The 15,464-nt window shown below is 42.2% G+C and overlaps 1 protein-coding gene across 1 annotated transcript; it reads left to right on the forward strand.

The window, feature by feature from the left end:
* Positions 1-1,451: 1,451 nt before the first annotated feature.
* LOC139421011 (prolactin) lies at positions 1,452-5,509 on the forward strand. The gene is made up of 5 exons (XM_071171477.1): positions 1,452-1,529; positions 1,624-1,736; positions 3,530-3,637; positions 4,513-4,695; positions 4,847-5,509. Exons 1-5 carry the CDS (start codon positions 1,490-1,492, stop codon positions 5,033-5,035), a joined length of 633 nt encoding a protein of 210 aa, XP_071027578.1. The 5' UTR covers positions 1,452-1,489; the 3' UTR covers positions 5,036-5,509.
* The last annotated feature ends 9,955 nt before the right edge of the window (positions 5,510-15,464 follow it).

Below are 15,464 nucleotides of genomic sequence, written 5' to 3' on the forward strand. Positions count from 1 at the left end.
CTGTATTGACGCCTCACGCACTGCGAGGAAAGTGGTTTTAGTGAGAGAGAATGAGACAGTGCAATAATGATATGATAAGAAAGATGGTCATTTAGCAAATTTAGCTGAATATAACTACAGGGTGCCGTGAACACTGGTTACACTGGCCAAACTAAAGGGAAGAAAGAGCCAACAGCACACTAACAACACTATCAAATACTCAGCTAACACTATCAAATACTCCGCTAACAACACTATCAAATACTTCGCTAACAACACTATCAAATACTCTGCTAACAACTCTATCAAATACTTTGCTAACAACACTATCAAATACTCTGCTAACAACCCTATCAAATACTCTGCTAACAACCCTATCAAATACTCTGCTAACAACCCTATCAAATACTCTGCTAACAACCCTATCAAATACTCTGCTAACAACCCTATCAAATACTCTGCTAACAACCCTATCAAATACTCTGCTAACAACCCTATCAAATACTCTGCTAACAACCCTATCAAATACTCTGCTAACAACCCTATCAAATACTCTGCTAACAACCCTATCAAATACTCTGCTAACAACCCTATCAAATACTCTGCTAACAACCCTATCAAATACTCTGCTAACTACCCTATCAAATACTCTGCTAACAACCCTATCAAATACTCTGCTAACAACCCTATCAAATACTCTGCTAACTACCCTATCAAATACTCTGCTAACAACCCTATCAAATACTCTTCTAACTACCCTATCAAATACTCTGCTAACAACCCTATCAAATACTCTGCTAACAACCCTATCAAATACTCTGCTAACAACCCTATCAAATACTCTGCTAACAACCCTATCAAATACTCTGCTAACAACCCTATCAAATACTCTGCTAACTACCCTATCAAATACTCTGCTAACAACCCTATCAAATACTCTGCTAACAACCCTATCAAATACTCTGCTAACAACACTATCAAATAAACAGCTAACAACAGGAAAAAGACCAGATGTGGTGCTCTCTCAAATCTGGGAATAACACATGACAGTTAAAGAGGCTGTACAGAATTTCTGACAGAAACAATTAGTAACTTAGCTTCCATCGTGTACTGTGTATTCAAGTTACACGAATACAGACGATCCCACCTTGTAGGACGAGTCAATGATTCCATTCAAAACTCATACTAAATGGAATCTAATTGCCCTTCAACCACCCCCCAGCCCCCCTCTCTTTTTTCCAAAAGCTTTTATCCACCTCACTATCTCACCTTAAAAAAATACCATGGGTATTGATGAGTACATGCCTAAGGGACAGACCCCCCCCAAAACAATGTTTCTCATTAGTGATCAGGAGAGAACTAGTTCTGAACAATACGCACAGTCACCAGACTTATGCATTCACAAATGAAGAAGACAAGGGCATTATATAAGGGGGGCGAGAAGGAACAACAGCCAAAAAGCAGGAGAGGAAGGACAAGAAGATAAGGAGAGAACCGAAAAGAAGGAAAGATGGCTCGCCGATCCCAGGGTACCAAACTCCACTTAGCAGGTGAGATGAAATGTGTGTGTTTAGTCCGTGTGTGAGTTTTTGATGGAGGCAAATTGACTAAAGCCAAACCTCTCTCTTTCTCTCTCACCTCTAGTTCTGTGTCTAGTTGTGTCCTGTCATGCCATTGGCCTTAGTGACCTAATGGAGAGAGCTTCCCAGCGATCAGACAAGCTTCACTCACTCAGCACTTCCCTCACCAAGGACCTGGTCAGTAACAACCATCCCAGCTAGCACATTTGGTTCCTTGGAAGTTGTGGGAACGTATGTTTTTGGTTTCACATTGGTTGTGGGAACGAAGTCATACGTTTCCTGACCGGTAAAACTGAACGCTTTTTAAATGTTCTGAGAAAAGAGGTGAAAATGTTGCCTTTTCTGGGAACATTCATCTTTAGGTTGCAGGGACGTTCAGAGAACATTTTTGCTCTGGTTCCTTTAAAGTTTTCCTGGGAGGTTTTATTAATGCTCTGAGAACTAAAATGATAGGTTATTTGTAGGATTTTGAATAACTTCCTTAAAACTTTCACTGAATATTTCAATAACACTTTCAGATTATTTTGGGTAAACTTTGTTTTAGCTCCAATCCCAGATGTGGCACATGGAAATGCATTTCCTTTGGCATTCATCATGCAGTACGTTTCAAACCTATAATCATCCATCCTCTATCTGTGGAATTTGTCCACTGCACCACCAGGATGGAGATAATATGCCATGTTTTTTTAACGTATACAACGCTGTTAATTTTAGTCTATTCAAACAGAACCCATTTCTAAAGGAAACAAGCACTCATTAAGATCAGGTGGGGACAATTAGTACGCGCAGCCAACACACCTGAACATGATTTTAAATAGACCCATGAGGAAACCTGTAGGAAACGTTATGCTGAAGAACTGAAATGAACGTTCTCTGAACTATTTGAGAATATTCTCAATGCCAAACCAGTTTAAGAATGATAGAACATTTCAAAAAGGAAAATTAAATGTAACCACGTTTGAACTTTTAGGAAACGTCCTGTTAAAGTAATGAAATATCAAGAAATTATTGTTTTTTAAAATTCAAATCAAATTTATTTATATAGCCCTTCGTACATCAGCTGATATCTCAAAGTGCTGTACAGAAACCCAGCCTAAAACCCCAAACAGCAAGCAATGCAGGTGTTGAAGCACGTTGGATAGGAAAAACTCCCTAGAAAGGCCAAAACCTTGGAAGAAACCTAGAGAGGAACCAGGCTATGAGGGGTGGCCAGTCCTCTTCTGGCTGTGCCGGGTGGAGATTATAACAGAACATGGCCAAGATGTTCAAATGTTCACAAATTACCAGCATGGTCAAATAATAGGTCTGGGACAGGTAGCACGTCCGGTGAACAGGTCAGGATTCCATAGCCGCAGGCAGAACAGTTGAAACTGGAGCAGCAGCACGGCCAGGTGGACTGGGGACAGCAAGGAGTCATCATGCCAGGTAGTCCTGAGGCATGGTCCTAGGGCTCAGGTCCTCCGAGAGATAGAAAGAAAGAGAGAATTAGAGAGAGCATACTTAAATTCACACAGGACACCGGATAAGACAGGAGAAGTACTCCAGATATAACAAACTGACCCTAGCCCCCCGACACATAAACTACTGCAGCATAAATACTGGAGGCTGAGACAGGAGGGGTCAGGAGACACTGTGGCCCCATCCGATGATACCCCCGGACAGGGCCAAACAGGAAGGATATAACAATAAAACAATAATAATTAAATAATTAAATGTGCTGAGAATGTTCCAAAGCCAAACAACTATCCTGCACCATTCCCAGAAAGTTGTGAGAAGGTTAATAACCATGGACAACCATGCACGTGTACTTGGGTCTGTGTGCGCATGTGTATCTGTGTGTATACCTGGTCTGTTTGTCTTCAAGATGTATATATCGTGCGTTACATTATGTTTAGAGTATTGTGTCAGAGCATGTTCAACTTGAGTTAACTTTATGACCACTTTTGTGCCGTTCTCTCTCTCTCTCTCAGGACTCTCACTTCCCACCAATGGGACGAGTGATGATGCCACGCCCGTCTATGTGTCACACCTCCTCACTCCAGACACCCAAGGACAAGGAGCAAGCACTCAAAGTATCGGTCAGTAGAGCTCTGTGCTCTCCTCACTCATCTCTTTCACCTCTCTATTTAGTTATAATCTCTCCCCCTTCTCTCTTTACCCAATCTACCTGCTTGAGTACTTCATTGATAAAATCTACAGCCCTGTCCAGCAACAACATCTAGCACCTAGGCACAGATCTGAGAGGATTGGAGAGCTGGGAGCAATATGCATCCAGCAGTCTTAGATTAGTGGAGTCGTGGAGATGAAGGAAAGGAGACAAGGAGAGGAAGCCCCCTAACTCAGATGTACCCTTCCTCTCCTCTCACTCTAGATTTGTCTCCTCCCTGTGGTGTATCTATGTTAGTATTCACTCCGTTCTAAAAGAGCAGCGCATTTAACAACCTGCACAAGGCCTTCCTTGACTAAACCCCCAATGCCTAGTCCCTACACCTACTCCCTGTCATGCCCTGACCTTAGAGAGCCTTTTTTATGTCTCTTTTTGGTTTGGTCAAGGTGTGATTTGGGTGGGCATTCTATGTCCTTTATTTCTATGATTTGTGTTTCTATGTGTTGGCCGGGTATGGTTCTCAATCAGGGACAGCTGTCTATCGTTGTCTCTGATTGGGAATCATACTTAGGTAGCCCCCCCCCCTCCTCCTTTCAGTGTGGGTAGTTGACTTTGTTAGTTGCACTATAGCCATCTTAAGCTTCACGGTTGTTTCCTTGGCTACATTTTCTATAAATAAAAGGAATATGTACGCTCACCACGCTGCACCTTGGTCCGCTTCTTATGATGCTCCCCTTCGTCGAGCTTGATTAAGACCTTTTGTGTTGGAGCGTTGCACTCAGTAGAACTGCATGAGCATTCTACAGCGTGCAGGATCTGTCTTTCTTTCATGACTGTGTTCGTCAGGAGAATGAGCTGATCTCCCTGGCTCGCTCCCTCCTCCTGGCCTGGAACGATCCCCTGCTGCTGCTCTCCTCAGAGGCGCCCACTCTGCCACACCCCTCCAATGGTGACATCAGCAGTAAGATCAGGGAACTGCAGGACTACTCCAAGAGCCTGGGAGATGGACTGGACATACTGGTCAACAAGGTGGGTGACTTACCTGTATCTGTTTTTGTGTGAAGCATACCGAACTGTTTATGTACTCGTGGGTTTAGTTCAACAATTGAACACTGTGTGCAAGGTGACAAACTTGTGGCACTATCTTCTGCTTTAAAAGAAAATGTCTCTTTCTCTATAGATGGGACCCTCCTCCCAGTACATTTCTTCAATCCCCTTCAAGGGTGGAGACCTCGGCAATGACAAGACCTCCCGCCTCATCAACTTCCACTTCCTCATGTCCTGCTTCCGCAGGGACTCCCACAAAATCGACAGTTTCCTCAAGGTCCTTCGATGCCGGGCTACCAAAATGCGACCAGAAGCATGTTAGGAGAAAATGGCAGGCATTTTGGTTCTGGATTGTTCCATTTTCGAACTGATAGTCAAAATGGGGTAGCCATTTGAAGGAGAATTCAGGGGATTGTTTGTTGAGTTTGATTTTGTGAAATGACTAATGCTGCCATCTACATCACATTTGGACTATTCATAGACTATACGTTGTATTCAACCTGTTATCTGAACCACATTTTACCATACAACTTAAGGTAGTTTTATGTTCGGTAATGCATTTCATCAAAAATATGCAACCTAATATTGGCACTTATCATATTCAATGATTTATATAGATAACAAAGGATCCCTCCAAGTCATTCTTAGTAGATACAGAGGGCTGATAGTTGACCAATGACCGTCATGATAACATTTTAGAATATGATTTCTCAAGTCACTTATATAACTTCTCTTATACTATACACAATGTACTGTTTCACTAAATACCAAATAAAATCTTTATTGCATTATAAAACATGAATACAGTCCATCCAGAGCTGTAGATCACTTCAAACCGTGAAACAGGGTTCGAACTTTCTGCGGCCAGTCTGTGTGTTCTTGTTATTACTGTCAGTTTATGATGAGAGATGTGAAAAGCTGACTCCTCTCCTGGCCGCTCCGTAACCTGACACCTGCTCGCCATATTTGACAGCTCTGCTCTAGTCAAGAGGATGAAGCAAAACCAGAGCGCAGCCTACCGTGCCAGCGCGAGTTGACATGTCAGACTATGACGTGTCAGTGCAGCAGCTCAATGATCTGTGTGCCAACGGTGACGGTTACTACAGCATGCCAATACACCGTGTCGTCGAGGTGTTTCCCCGAGAGATATGTTGGAAACGCATGCGTTTCATTTGCGTGAGTTCAATGTGTCAATGAAATGTTCATTCTAAACTTTATAGATGGGTATAAGGCTATTTGATCAACTTTGGTCTTGGCAACACTTATCTGAAGCATAGCCTAAGTGCATCCACACTGATTGTACAAAACATTTAGAAAACCTGCTCTTTCCATGACAGCCTGACCAGGTGAATCCATAATCCCTTATTGGAGGTCACTTGTTAAATCCACTTCAATCAGTGTAGATGAATGGGAGGAGACGGGTTAAAGGAGGATGTTCAAGCCTTGAGACAATTGAGACTTGGATTGTGTGTGCCATTGAGGGTGAATGGGCAAGACAAAAGACTGAAGTAGCTTTGAACGGGTTATGGTAGTAGATGCCAGGCACACCAGTTTGTGTGTCAAGAACTGCAATGCTGCTGGGTTTTTCACACTCAATGGTTTCCTGTCTGTATCAAGAATGGTCCACCACCCAAATGGCATATAGCCAACTTCCCACAACAGTGGGAAGCATTGGAGTCAACGTGGATCAGCATCCCTGTGGAACACTTGACACCTTGCCCATGCCCCAATGAATTCAGGCTGTTCTGAGGGCAGGTGGTGCAACTCAATATTAGGAAGGTGTCCCTAATGTTTTGTACACTCAGGTGTACAGTAGTTACTTCTGATAGCCAATAGGACTACTGCAGCCTATGTTGTGAAAATAACTTAATGGTTTTATTTGTTTGCTTTTATCATCCTGATTTCTTTATGAAACATTTGTTGACAAAAGCCATACTGAAACAAAACTGATTAGATGGATTAAATATCAGCATATCACATAAGATAGTCTATGATGGAACACAGAGACAAATGAGTTTAAAATAGGCTGACATAGTTTAGTTAGGGAATAAGTATAAGGCAAAATTGTAATAATTTGAGGGCATGAAACAAATCTATTTAAGCCATTTTTAATTCAGGATGTAACACAACAAAATGTGAAATAAGTCAAGGGGTATGAATACTTTCCGAAGGCACTGTATCTGCCTGTATACAGTACCACTCCAGGTTCGTGACAGTTATGACACCTACGGTACTTTGTTGCACACGAGTTGGTGAAGTGCAGGCCGACGGAACAAAACACTTCGAGCGATAGTGTCTAGCCACCTCTTTCTTTTAAAATAAAACAAAGATGGGAAGGGTAAGGTAACAGTGTATTGTTGTGGTGTTCGCCTCTGGATGAGATCAGTTGAATAGAATACATCACAGTACATGACATTATCGAGCGAAGATGATGAAGAAGGGCTTTTGTGGTCTAATGGGATGACTCCGTTTCAACACGATCACTCTAGGGATGGTTGCAGAGTCGACTTCAGAAGAATCAATTATTTTTATAGATTTTTGGCATCGTGCATTTAGAAACTGGAAATTTAGTTGAATTCAAAATGCAGAATTGTCTCAGCTTAGAAATAAATTAAATACATTTTGATGCAACATTTGTGTGATGTAATATTTTATCCTTATTTGTTGTAATATTGCATCCTATTAGTTGATGCTATATTGTGTCCCGTTCTCTCTGACCTCTAGCCCCTCTCCCCGTCCCTCAGGTAAAGTGTATGTCTACTGCAGAGAGGGCTACAGCCACTCCCCGAAGCTGGTCATCGCATACCTGATGCTGCGCCACAGGATGGACGTTCTCTCCGCCCAGTCCATGGTACGACTGAAGAGAGAGATCAACCCTAACGACGGCTTCATGCGGCAGCTGTGTCGCCTCAATGAGACGCTGGCGGCCGAAGGAAAGTTCTAGAACCAATTCCAGTTTTTGCCAGAGGGGGTTTCTTTCCCTTGTACCCTTACCTTACAAGTATATACAAATAAACAGACATGTGAAAGTGTGTAGGTATTCAGGACATCTGAAAAGTATGTACCTGTAGATGTACACAGACACACACATTCACTGTCTGCCATCCTTGTTTTGTAGGCTGGCTCAAGCATGACTTGTCCTTTGATTTCTATTCAGACAGGCATTGTATACAAGTGGATCCTCGCACTCCGGAACAATGCTGCTACCATTCCTACAACTCCCCCTCAGTCTCTCTCCATCCAACCTTGACCCAATTCCTTCAGTCAGTCACACTGCCAGTCTTGTCTAGCCTCTGTGCTGTGTAGCTTCCATCTACTCGTCAAGGTGATTTCTAGCGAACCATTGAATGGTTATGTTGTCAGGTTTGCTTTTCCTCCTGTTCCATCGAGCGTCTAAAAGAGAAATAGTTCTCATTTTGTTGTAGCATGTATTTTTTTTGCACATTTATGAGAAACTGTGTGATGGTTAACATAGTGAGGCCTACAGTCTTACTGAGATCATGCTATATTCTTACACACACACACACACACACACACACACAAGGACTAAACTAAGACCCCTGGCCAATCATTTGTATGACAGACAGAACAGATGGGAGTGGGAGGACTATCATATGTGAGCTTCCCATTGCCGGTAACACAGATCATGTGAAACACCAAATTAATGATCTAGCCAATTCACTGTATTCACTGTTTTTTTATGTTCTACGATGTAAACACTGCAAGAATGGTAAACAATACCAGATATTTGGTTACTTCTTAGTTAGAGACTTATGTAGTTAACCTATGTACTGTATATTAAAATGTACAATTTTGATGTCTTATTGTATGTAGGCTATGAAATATGATTGAAGATAAACAGAAATGCATTTGTATCTGCACGTGATTGACGTGTTTTTCTCCATTACTGAATCTTTATGCAAAGTAAGTGCTGTGTACATATCGGTTCTTGTGAGCACAGAAGCACACTTTTTACTGACAAACACTGGTCCGTGCACTTTGTCCCAAACAAGGTCCTGTCGTTGTTCTCTCTTTTCATGATACAGCGCCATAGGGCTCTGGTCAACGGAATAGGGCGCCATTTGGGACAAGCCTAAAGATGAGCTTCCATCATATTGTCGTCACCCGTATTTTTCAAACATTGCAGATGAAGGGGAGGAGACGAGCAGAGGGCAGTAAGTAAATTAAGTCATTTGGGACATTCATCAGTTTGTCCTGGTGAGGGCGCTGTGGTAAGATGGCAAAAGAGCAGCTGCATATTATATCTCAGGTTTAATAGTTTGCGCCAACTGAACATAGTCAAACTGTTATTTAGCTGTTTTTGTTTAATTGCCTGTTTTGTTTGAAAGAAGAAACCAGAAATTACAGATAGTATTTCTTATTTAGTTTGGTTGTTATTTTTTCAAATTGTAATTCTTCAGTGAATACCAGGTATACTGACAATACTGAAACAGTTGTGGAGAGGTTCTGTTATTGACCAGCATGGGTATGGAGTCCACTATACCTTTATGAGAGCAGCAGAATATCAGGCTGGACAACATTTGGTGTTCTCCATCTGTATCAACTGGTCTGGGGCTGGCTCTGCTGATACTCATGTAATGCCTGCATACCGTTACTGCAGCGGCAGCTGTGCTATCAGAGACTCTGGGTTCGCGCCCAGACTGTCGTAACCGGCCGCGACCGGGAGGTCCGTGGGGCAACGCACAATTGGCCTAGCGTCGTCCGGGTTAGGGAGGGCTTGGCCGGTAGGGATGTCCTTGTCTCATCTAGCACCAGCAACTCCTGTGGCGGGCCGGGCGCAGTGTGCGCTAACCAAGGTTGCCAGGTGCACAGTGTTTCCTCCGACACATTGGTGCGGCTGGCTTCCGGGTTGGATGCGCGCTGTGTTAAGAAGCAGTGCGGCTTGGTTGGGTTGTGTATCGGAGGACGAATGACTTTCAACCTCCAATCCCATTGAACATTTGTGGGTAAAACTGAAAAAGCATGTGTGAGCAAGGAGGCCTACAAACCTGACACAGTTATACCAGCTCTGTCAGGAGGAATGGGCCAAATTTCAGCTTGTGGAAGACTGCCCAAAACATTTGAGTTAAACAATTTAAAGGCAAATACTAGCAAATACTAATACTAATGTGATGAAAGAAATAAATTGAAATAAGCTATATTCTGACATTTCACATTCTGAAAATAAAGTGGTGATCCTAACTGACAGGAATTTCTTTACTAAATTTCTTTACTAAATGAACTGTGAAAAACTGAGTTTAAATGTATTTGGTAAACTTCCGACTTCAACTCTGCAAAGTTGGTTTGCATTGGAGAGAGTCTCAGTCTTCAATCATTTTCCACACACTGTCTGTGCCTGTATTTAGTTTTCATGCTAGTGAGGGTTGAGAATCCACTCTCACATAGGTATGTGGTTGCAAAGAACATCAGTGTCTTAACAGATTGATGTGCCAAGGCAGGATACTCTGAGTGCAGCCCAATCCAGAAATCTGGCGGTGGCTTCTGATTACATTCAATTTTCACAGAACCGCTTGTTGCAATTTTGGTGAGGCTCTCTTTGTTCAGATATTGGTAAGTGGACTGGAGACAGGGCATGAAACGGATAACGAATCCAGTTGTTTGTGTCATCCGTTTCGGGAAAGTACCAGCGTAAATTGTGCACCCAACTCACTCAGGTGAATCGCTTTATCACATTTGACATTGTCCGTAAGCTTGAGTTCATTTGCACACAAAAAATCATTCAATGATGGAAAGACCTGTGTGTTGTCCTTGTTATGCAGACAGAGAAGAGCTACAACTTCTTAATCATAGCCTCAATTTTGTCACGCACATTGAATAGAGTTGCGGAGAGTCCCTGTAATCCTAAATTCTGATAATTCAGGCAAGAAAAAACATCACACAGATAGGCCAGTCATGTGAGAAACTCGTCATCATGCAAGCGGTCAGACAAGTGAAAATGGTCAGTAGAGAGAACTTTTAGCTCATCTTTCAATTCAAAACATGTCAATACTTTGCCACTTGATAACCAGCACACTTTGTTATGTTGTAAAAGCGTTACATGGTCACTGCCCATATCATTTCTGCATAGCGCAGAAAATACACAAGAGTTCAGGGGCCTTGCTTCAACAACGTTAACCATTTTCACTGTAGTGTCCAAAACAACTTTCAAGCCGTCAGGCATTCCCTTGGCAGGAAGAGCCTCTCGGTGGATGCTGCAGTGAACCCAAGTGGTATCAAGAAACAACTGCTTGCACACGCATTACAGTACCACTCCACTATGTCTCCCTGTCATGGCTTTTACGCCATCAGTACAGATAAACACATCTTGACCACCAAAGTCCATTTGATGTCACAAAGCTGTCTAGTACTTTAAAAACATCCTCTCCTGTTGTCCTGGTTTCCAGAAGAGGATGTATTCCTTAATTGACCCCCCATAAACGTACCGGACATATAACAGTTTGAAAACGTGATTTCTTGTTTGTTACATCAACATAGCTCAGGCAGTAGGAAGCTCTCATCCATTTATATGCAGATGATAATCTTCTACACAACTGGCCTCTCCCTGGATTTTGTGTTAAAACGCTCTAAAACTAACTTTTTAGTGTCCAACAAGCTTTCTCTGCGCTTAAACTTGCTCTGAACACCTACAAAACAAAGGTAATGTGGTTTGGTAAGAAGAATGCCCCTCTCCCCACCGGTGTGATTACTACCTCTGAGGGTTTAGAGCTTGAGGTAGTCACCTCATACAAGTACTTGGAAGTATGGCTAGATGGCACCCTGTCCTTCTCTCAGCACAAAATTAAATCTAGACTTGGTTCCTCTATCTTAATTGCTCCTCTTTCACCCCAGCTGCCACATTAACCTTGACTCAGATTACCATCCTACCCATGCTAGATTATGGAGACGTAATTTATAGATCAGCAGGTAAGGGTGCTCTCGAGCGGCTAGATGTTCTTTACCATTCGGCCATCAGATTTGCCACCAATGTTCCTTATAGGACACATCACTGCACTCTATACTCCTCTGTAAACTGGTAATCTCTGTATACCCATTGCAAGACCCACTGGTTGTTGCTTATTTATAAAACCCTCTTATGCCTCACTCCTCCCTATCTGAGATATCTACTGCAGCCCTCATCCTCCACATACGACACCAGTTCTGACAGTCACATTCTGTTAATGGTCCCCAAAGCGCACACATCCCTGATTCTTTTCAATTTGCTGCAGTTAGCGACTGGAACGAGCTGCAAAAAAAACTCAAACTGGACAGTTTTATCTCCATCTCTTCATTCAAAGACTCGATCATGGACACTCTTACTGACAGTTGAGGCTGCTTTGCGTGATGTATTGTTGTCTCTACCTTCTTGCCCTTTGTGCTGTTGTCTGTGCCCAATAATGTTTGTACCCTGAGTTGTGCTGCTCCATGTTGTACTGCTGCCATGTTGTTGTCATTTGTTGCAACCATGCTATGTTGTCGTCTTAGGTCTATGTAGTGTTGTGTTGTGTTGTCTCTCTTGTCGTGATGCGTGTTTTGTCCTATATTTTTTTTGAATTGATTTTTATTTCTAATCCCAGCCACCATCCCCGTAGGAGGCCGTTCGCCTTTTGGTTGGCCGTCATTGTAAGTGAGAATTTGTTCTTAACCGACTTCCCTAGTTAAATAAAGGTTCAATAAAAAATAAATAAACTCGGGTCTGAAAATGTTGGAAACATTAACTTGCTTGACCTTGCTGTAGGTCTGTTACTGTACCTGCAATATGCTTTGTGGACTTCACTAGACAGTTTGCCATCTGGCTTTGTGATAAAACAAAAGGTTGTGGTTGAATTATTTCTGCCAACTGTGTCTTCTTATCGTCTCGGCCTTTAGGCATACAGTATATATCACGGTGACAAGGCATATGAATTAACATGTTGTAGAGCAAACACCACAATTATCACAACACATATGGCCTCGGCTTCCCCAGTGATTCTACCCATGCACCGCTACTGCTTATGTAACACCGTTTTGCATGTGTGTGTGTGTAGAGGGGGTTGGGCGGTATTGTTGTATGAGGCGTGAACGGCAGGCTATTTAGATTTGCAGAGTGAAGGAACTCGTGCTTGAATTAACCTGTGCCCAGGCACGTGCGCAAACACTGTACTGATGCCATGGACACTTCACTTTACTCAAACACTGGTTTCATTTTAACTACAGTCTCATACAGTACCTGCAAGGTTTCTACGTGTGTGTTTGAGCACTAAGTAGTGTCCTTTTTTAATGTAATGCAATTTGATGTGTGTGTGTATATGTGAGAGCGAAAGTGTGTGTGCGCTATTTTTGTGCCTTTGTGGTGCTGCAAGCACTCTCCTCTCCTGAGCAGAAAAATCTGTAATGGATGTCTGAGTGAGGCTGTCAGCCTGTGTGTGTGTGTGTGTGTGTTTGCATTACTCTGTGAACTCAGATGTTTGCAATCTGTCTGACGTGGTGAGGAGCCGAGAGAGCAGCTCTGTTTGCACAGTGAACAAGGGCAGGGAGCGAGGTGGGAAAGACAGGCTGGTGATTGGTGGAGAGGAAGACTGCCTTTATGACATCATCTCCTCCACAACAAATCTAAAGCAAACTCCCACCAAGTTCACAGGGCTGTACTTACTCAGGTTCAAGTTCAAAACAGAACCTGTATCAAGACAGATAAATACATACTCTTTATTAGATAAATATATTGCGAATAGACTAGCCCCAACTACCATACAAATATATCATTTTAAAACAAAACCCAATTTTATTTACAACTGTGCTGGTTGATTGTTTGGACCAGTCAGCCCAACACATATCAGACATAAGATAACACCCTCCATCAATAGAACATATGCAACGTGAACAGAATACTGGCTTGAGCAGCTGGTAACAGCAATCACATTAACTGAATTGTCTTGTGTGTTTGTGTCGTAGTAGTACACTGCTTGTACAATCCAATTTGATACTTAATTATTATTATTATTTTTTTTACATTTTAGTCTGACGACAACCCCTGAATTTTTATTTTGACTAAGAACCTTGGCACATTATAGCCACATGGGTTAACAACAGTAACGTTTAAATAACTGTAATACTTGTAGGACCTAGGCTGTGAAACCCTGATTACCCCGCATGAGGACACAAAAAATAAGCAACGGCCGGTCTTGCGACCAGCATACAGAGATTAACAGTTTACAGAAGCACCCAGTGCTTTCACTTGAGCTAAAATTGCGGTTTTATAAGAGAAAAAGTGTCAACAAGCGGCCATCAAAATGGAGGGGGAGAAAAAGATGAAAAACCACTACTGTGCATCAACTTGCATATTTATAATAGATGCTCGTCTCAAGCAATGATACCATAGGAAGAGATCATCTGTCCAAACGTTATGATTTTGTCGGCCATCTTGCACGTATCAAAGCCCAGTTAAGTGGCGGATATGGTGTAGCAGTAACACTCAACGCACGCCGGAGACCTGGGTTCAACCCCCGAGTCGTCCCTTCCAACTTCCTCCCTTCTCTGCCTCTGTATCACATTGTCATTTCTAAAACTCTTGGATTAAAGCTTGAAAAAAAGCTTAAGTTAAACAAACTGAGGGGTACGGAATCTATAACCCGACAACCTACGGTCACATTCACTATCAAAACCTTTCTCTAAGGGAAAACCAAAATGAGAACTCTAATTAGAAAAGTAATTCTATTAGGCTACCTCGATTTTTGAAACAGCATCTCCCGTTTTGTGCCTTCGTTAGGAACATGACCATAGCCGTGGGACGTAGGAATGCTGAACGTGCTGCAGCATCAACTGGTACATTTCCAAAATCAAATAAATATTTAACTAACCAAAATGAAACAAATAGTCCTGTTTGTACATAGGCCTAAATAAATACAATTATTCAAAATACTACACCAGAGAGGATAATGTAGCCACAGAGGATCAATATCTTATATTGATATTGATATCTTAATATTTTTTTAAAATAGCTGTGAATTGCTTTAATCACAAGCGTAGCAGTGTGCTTAATATCAAACCGCTGATTTTTAGCTGCTGTTTCCTGACAGCCGCAGCGCCACATTGGTCTTATATTTCAGAACAGTTTTGAAATCAAATGGTTATGGCTGAAAAGAGAAGATACTCTAAAATCGGTCTGTAGTTAGGCTACCAAAACCAATAGGCTACCAATATTGAGACCAGCGGAGCGCATCTGCCATTAACCGTGAGTGGAAGCTATTCCCAGAAGCCCAGGCTTCCCTAACTTCATCATTGGGGAGTTTGTGCCTCTGAATTATGATTTTTTTTAAATTTTATACTTTTATTCTTTGTATTTTCTTTGTGTATTTCCTATGCTGCCTTGATTGTGTAATTGCTTGTCATGCAGGGCTGCCTTGGAAAAGACACCTTGTTCTCAAAATGGGACTCCACACTGCCTAAATAAATTACACTAATAGCATGTCAAATGAAGCAGATTTCCTGATCCCAAACCCCCGGCCTTTCATGATCACTTAGGTGAAAACAAAATCCTTTGTTCCCGGTCAGTAGATTCCAAATTCAAAAAGGCACTCGCACATCTGAGCCATCTTTGTTGGAGGTGCATGGTAACAATTGAATAAGATGAGAGAGGGAAAAAATAAATAAATAGCCCGCACACTGCTCTTTATTTATTAAGCTTTACGTATCGACCTTCGTCAGAGGTGACTAAGGCCTCGAGGCCGATAAGTAAAGCTTAATAAAGAGCAGTGATACCAGGGAGAGCAGTGATA

Source organism: Oncorhynchus clarkii, chromosome 12 (genome assembly GCF_045791955.1).
Source record: "Oncorhynchus clarkii lewisi isolate Uvic-CL-2024 chromosome 12, UVic_Ocla_1.0, whole genome shotgun sequence".
Taxonomy (NCBI): domain Eukaryota; kingdom Metazoa; phylum Chordata; class Actinopteri; order Salmoniformes; family Salmonidae; genus Oncorhynchus; species Oncorhynchus clarkii.

Coding starts and splice junctions, on each gene's coding strand:
- LOC139421011 (XM_071171477.1), top strand. CDS start 1,490: ATGGCTCGCCGATCCCAGGGTACCAAACTCCACTTAGCAG. Junction 1,530..1,623: donor TACCAAACTCCACTTAGCAG/GTGAGATGAAAT, acceptor TCTCACCTCTAG/TTCTGTGTCTAGTTGTGTCC. Junction 4,696..4,846: donor TGGACATACTGGTCAACAAG/GTGGGTGACTTA, acceptor CTTTCTCTATAG/ATGGGACCCTCCTCCCAGTA.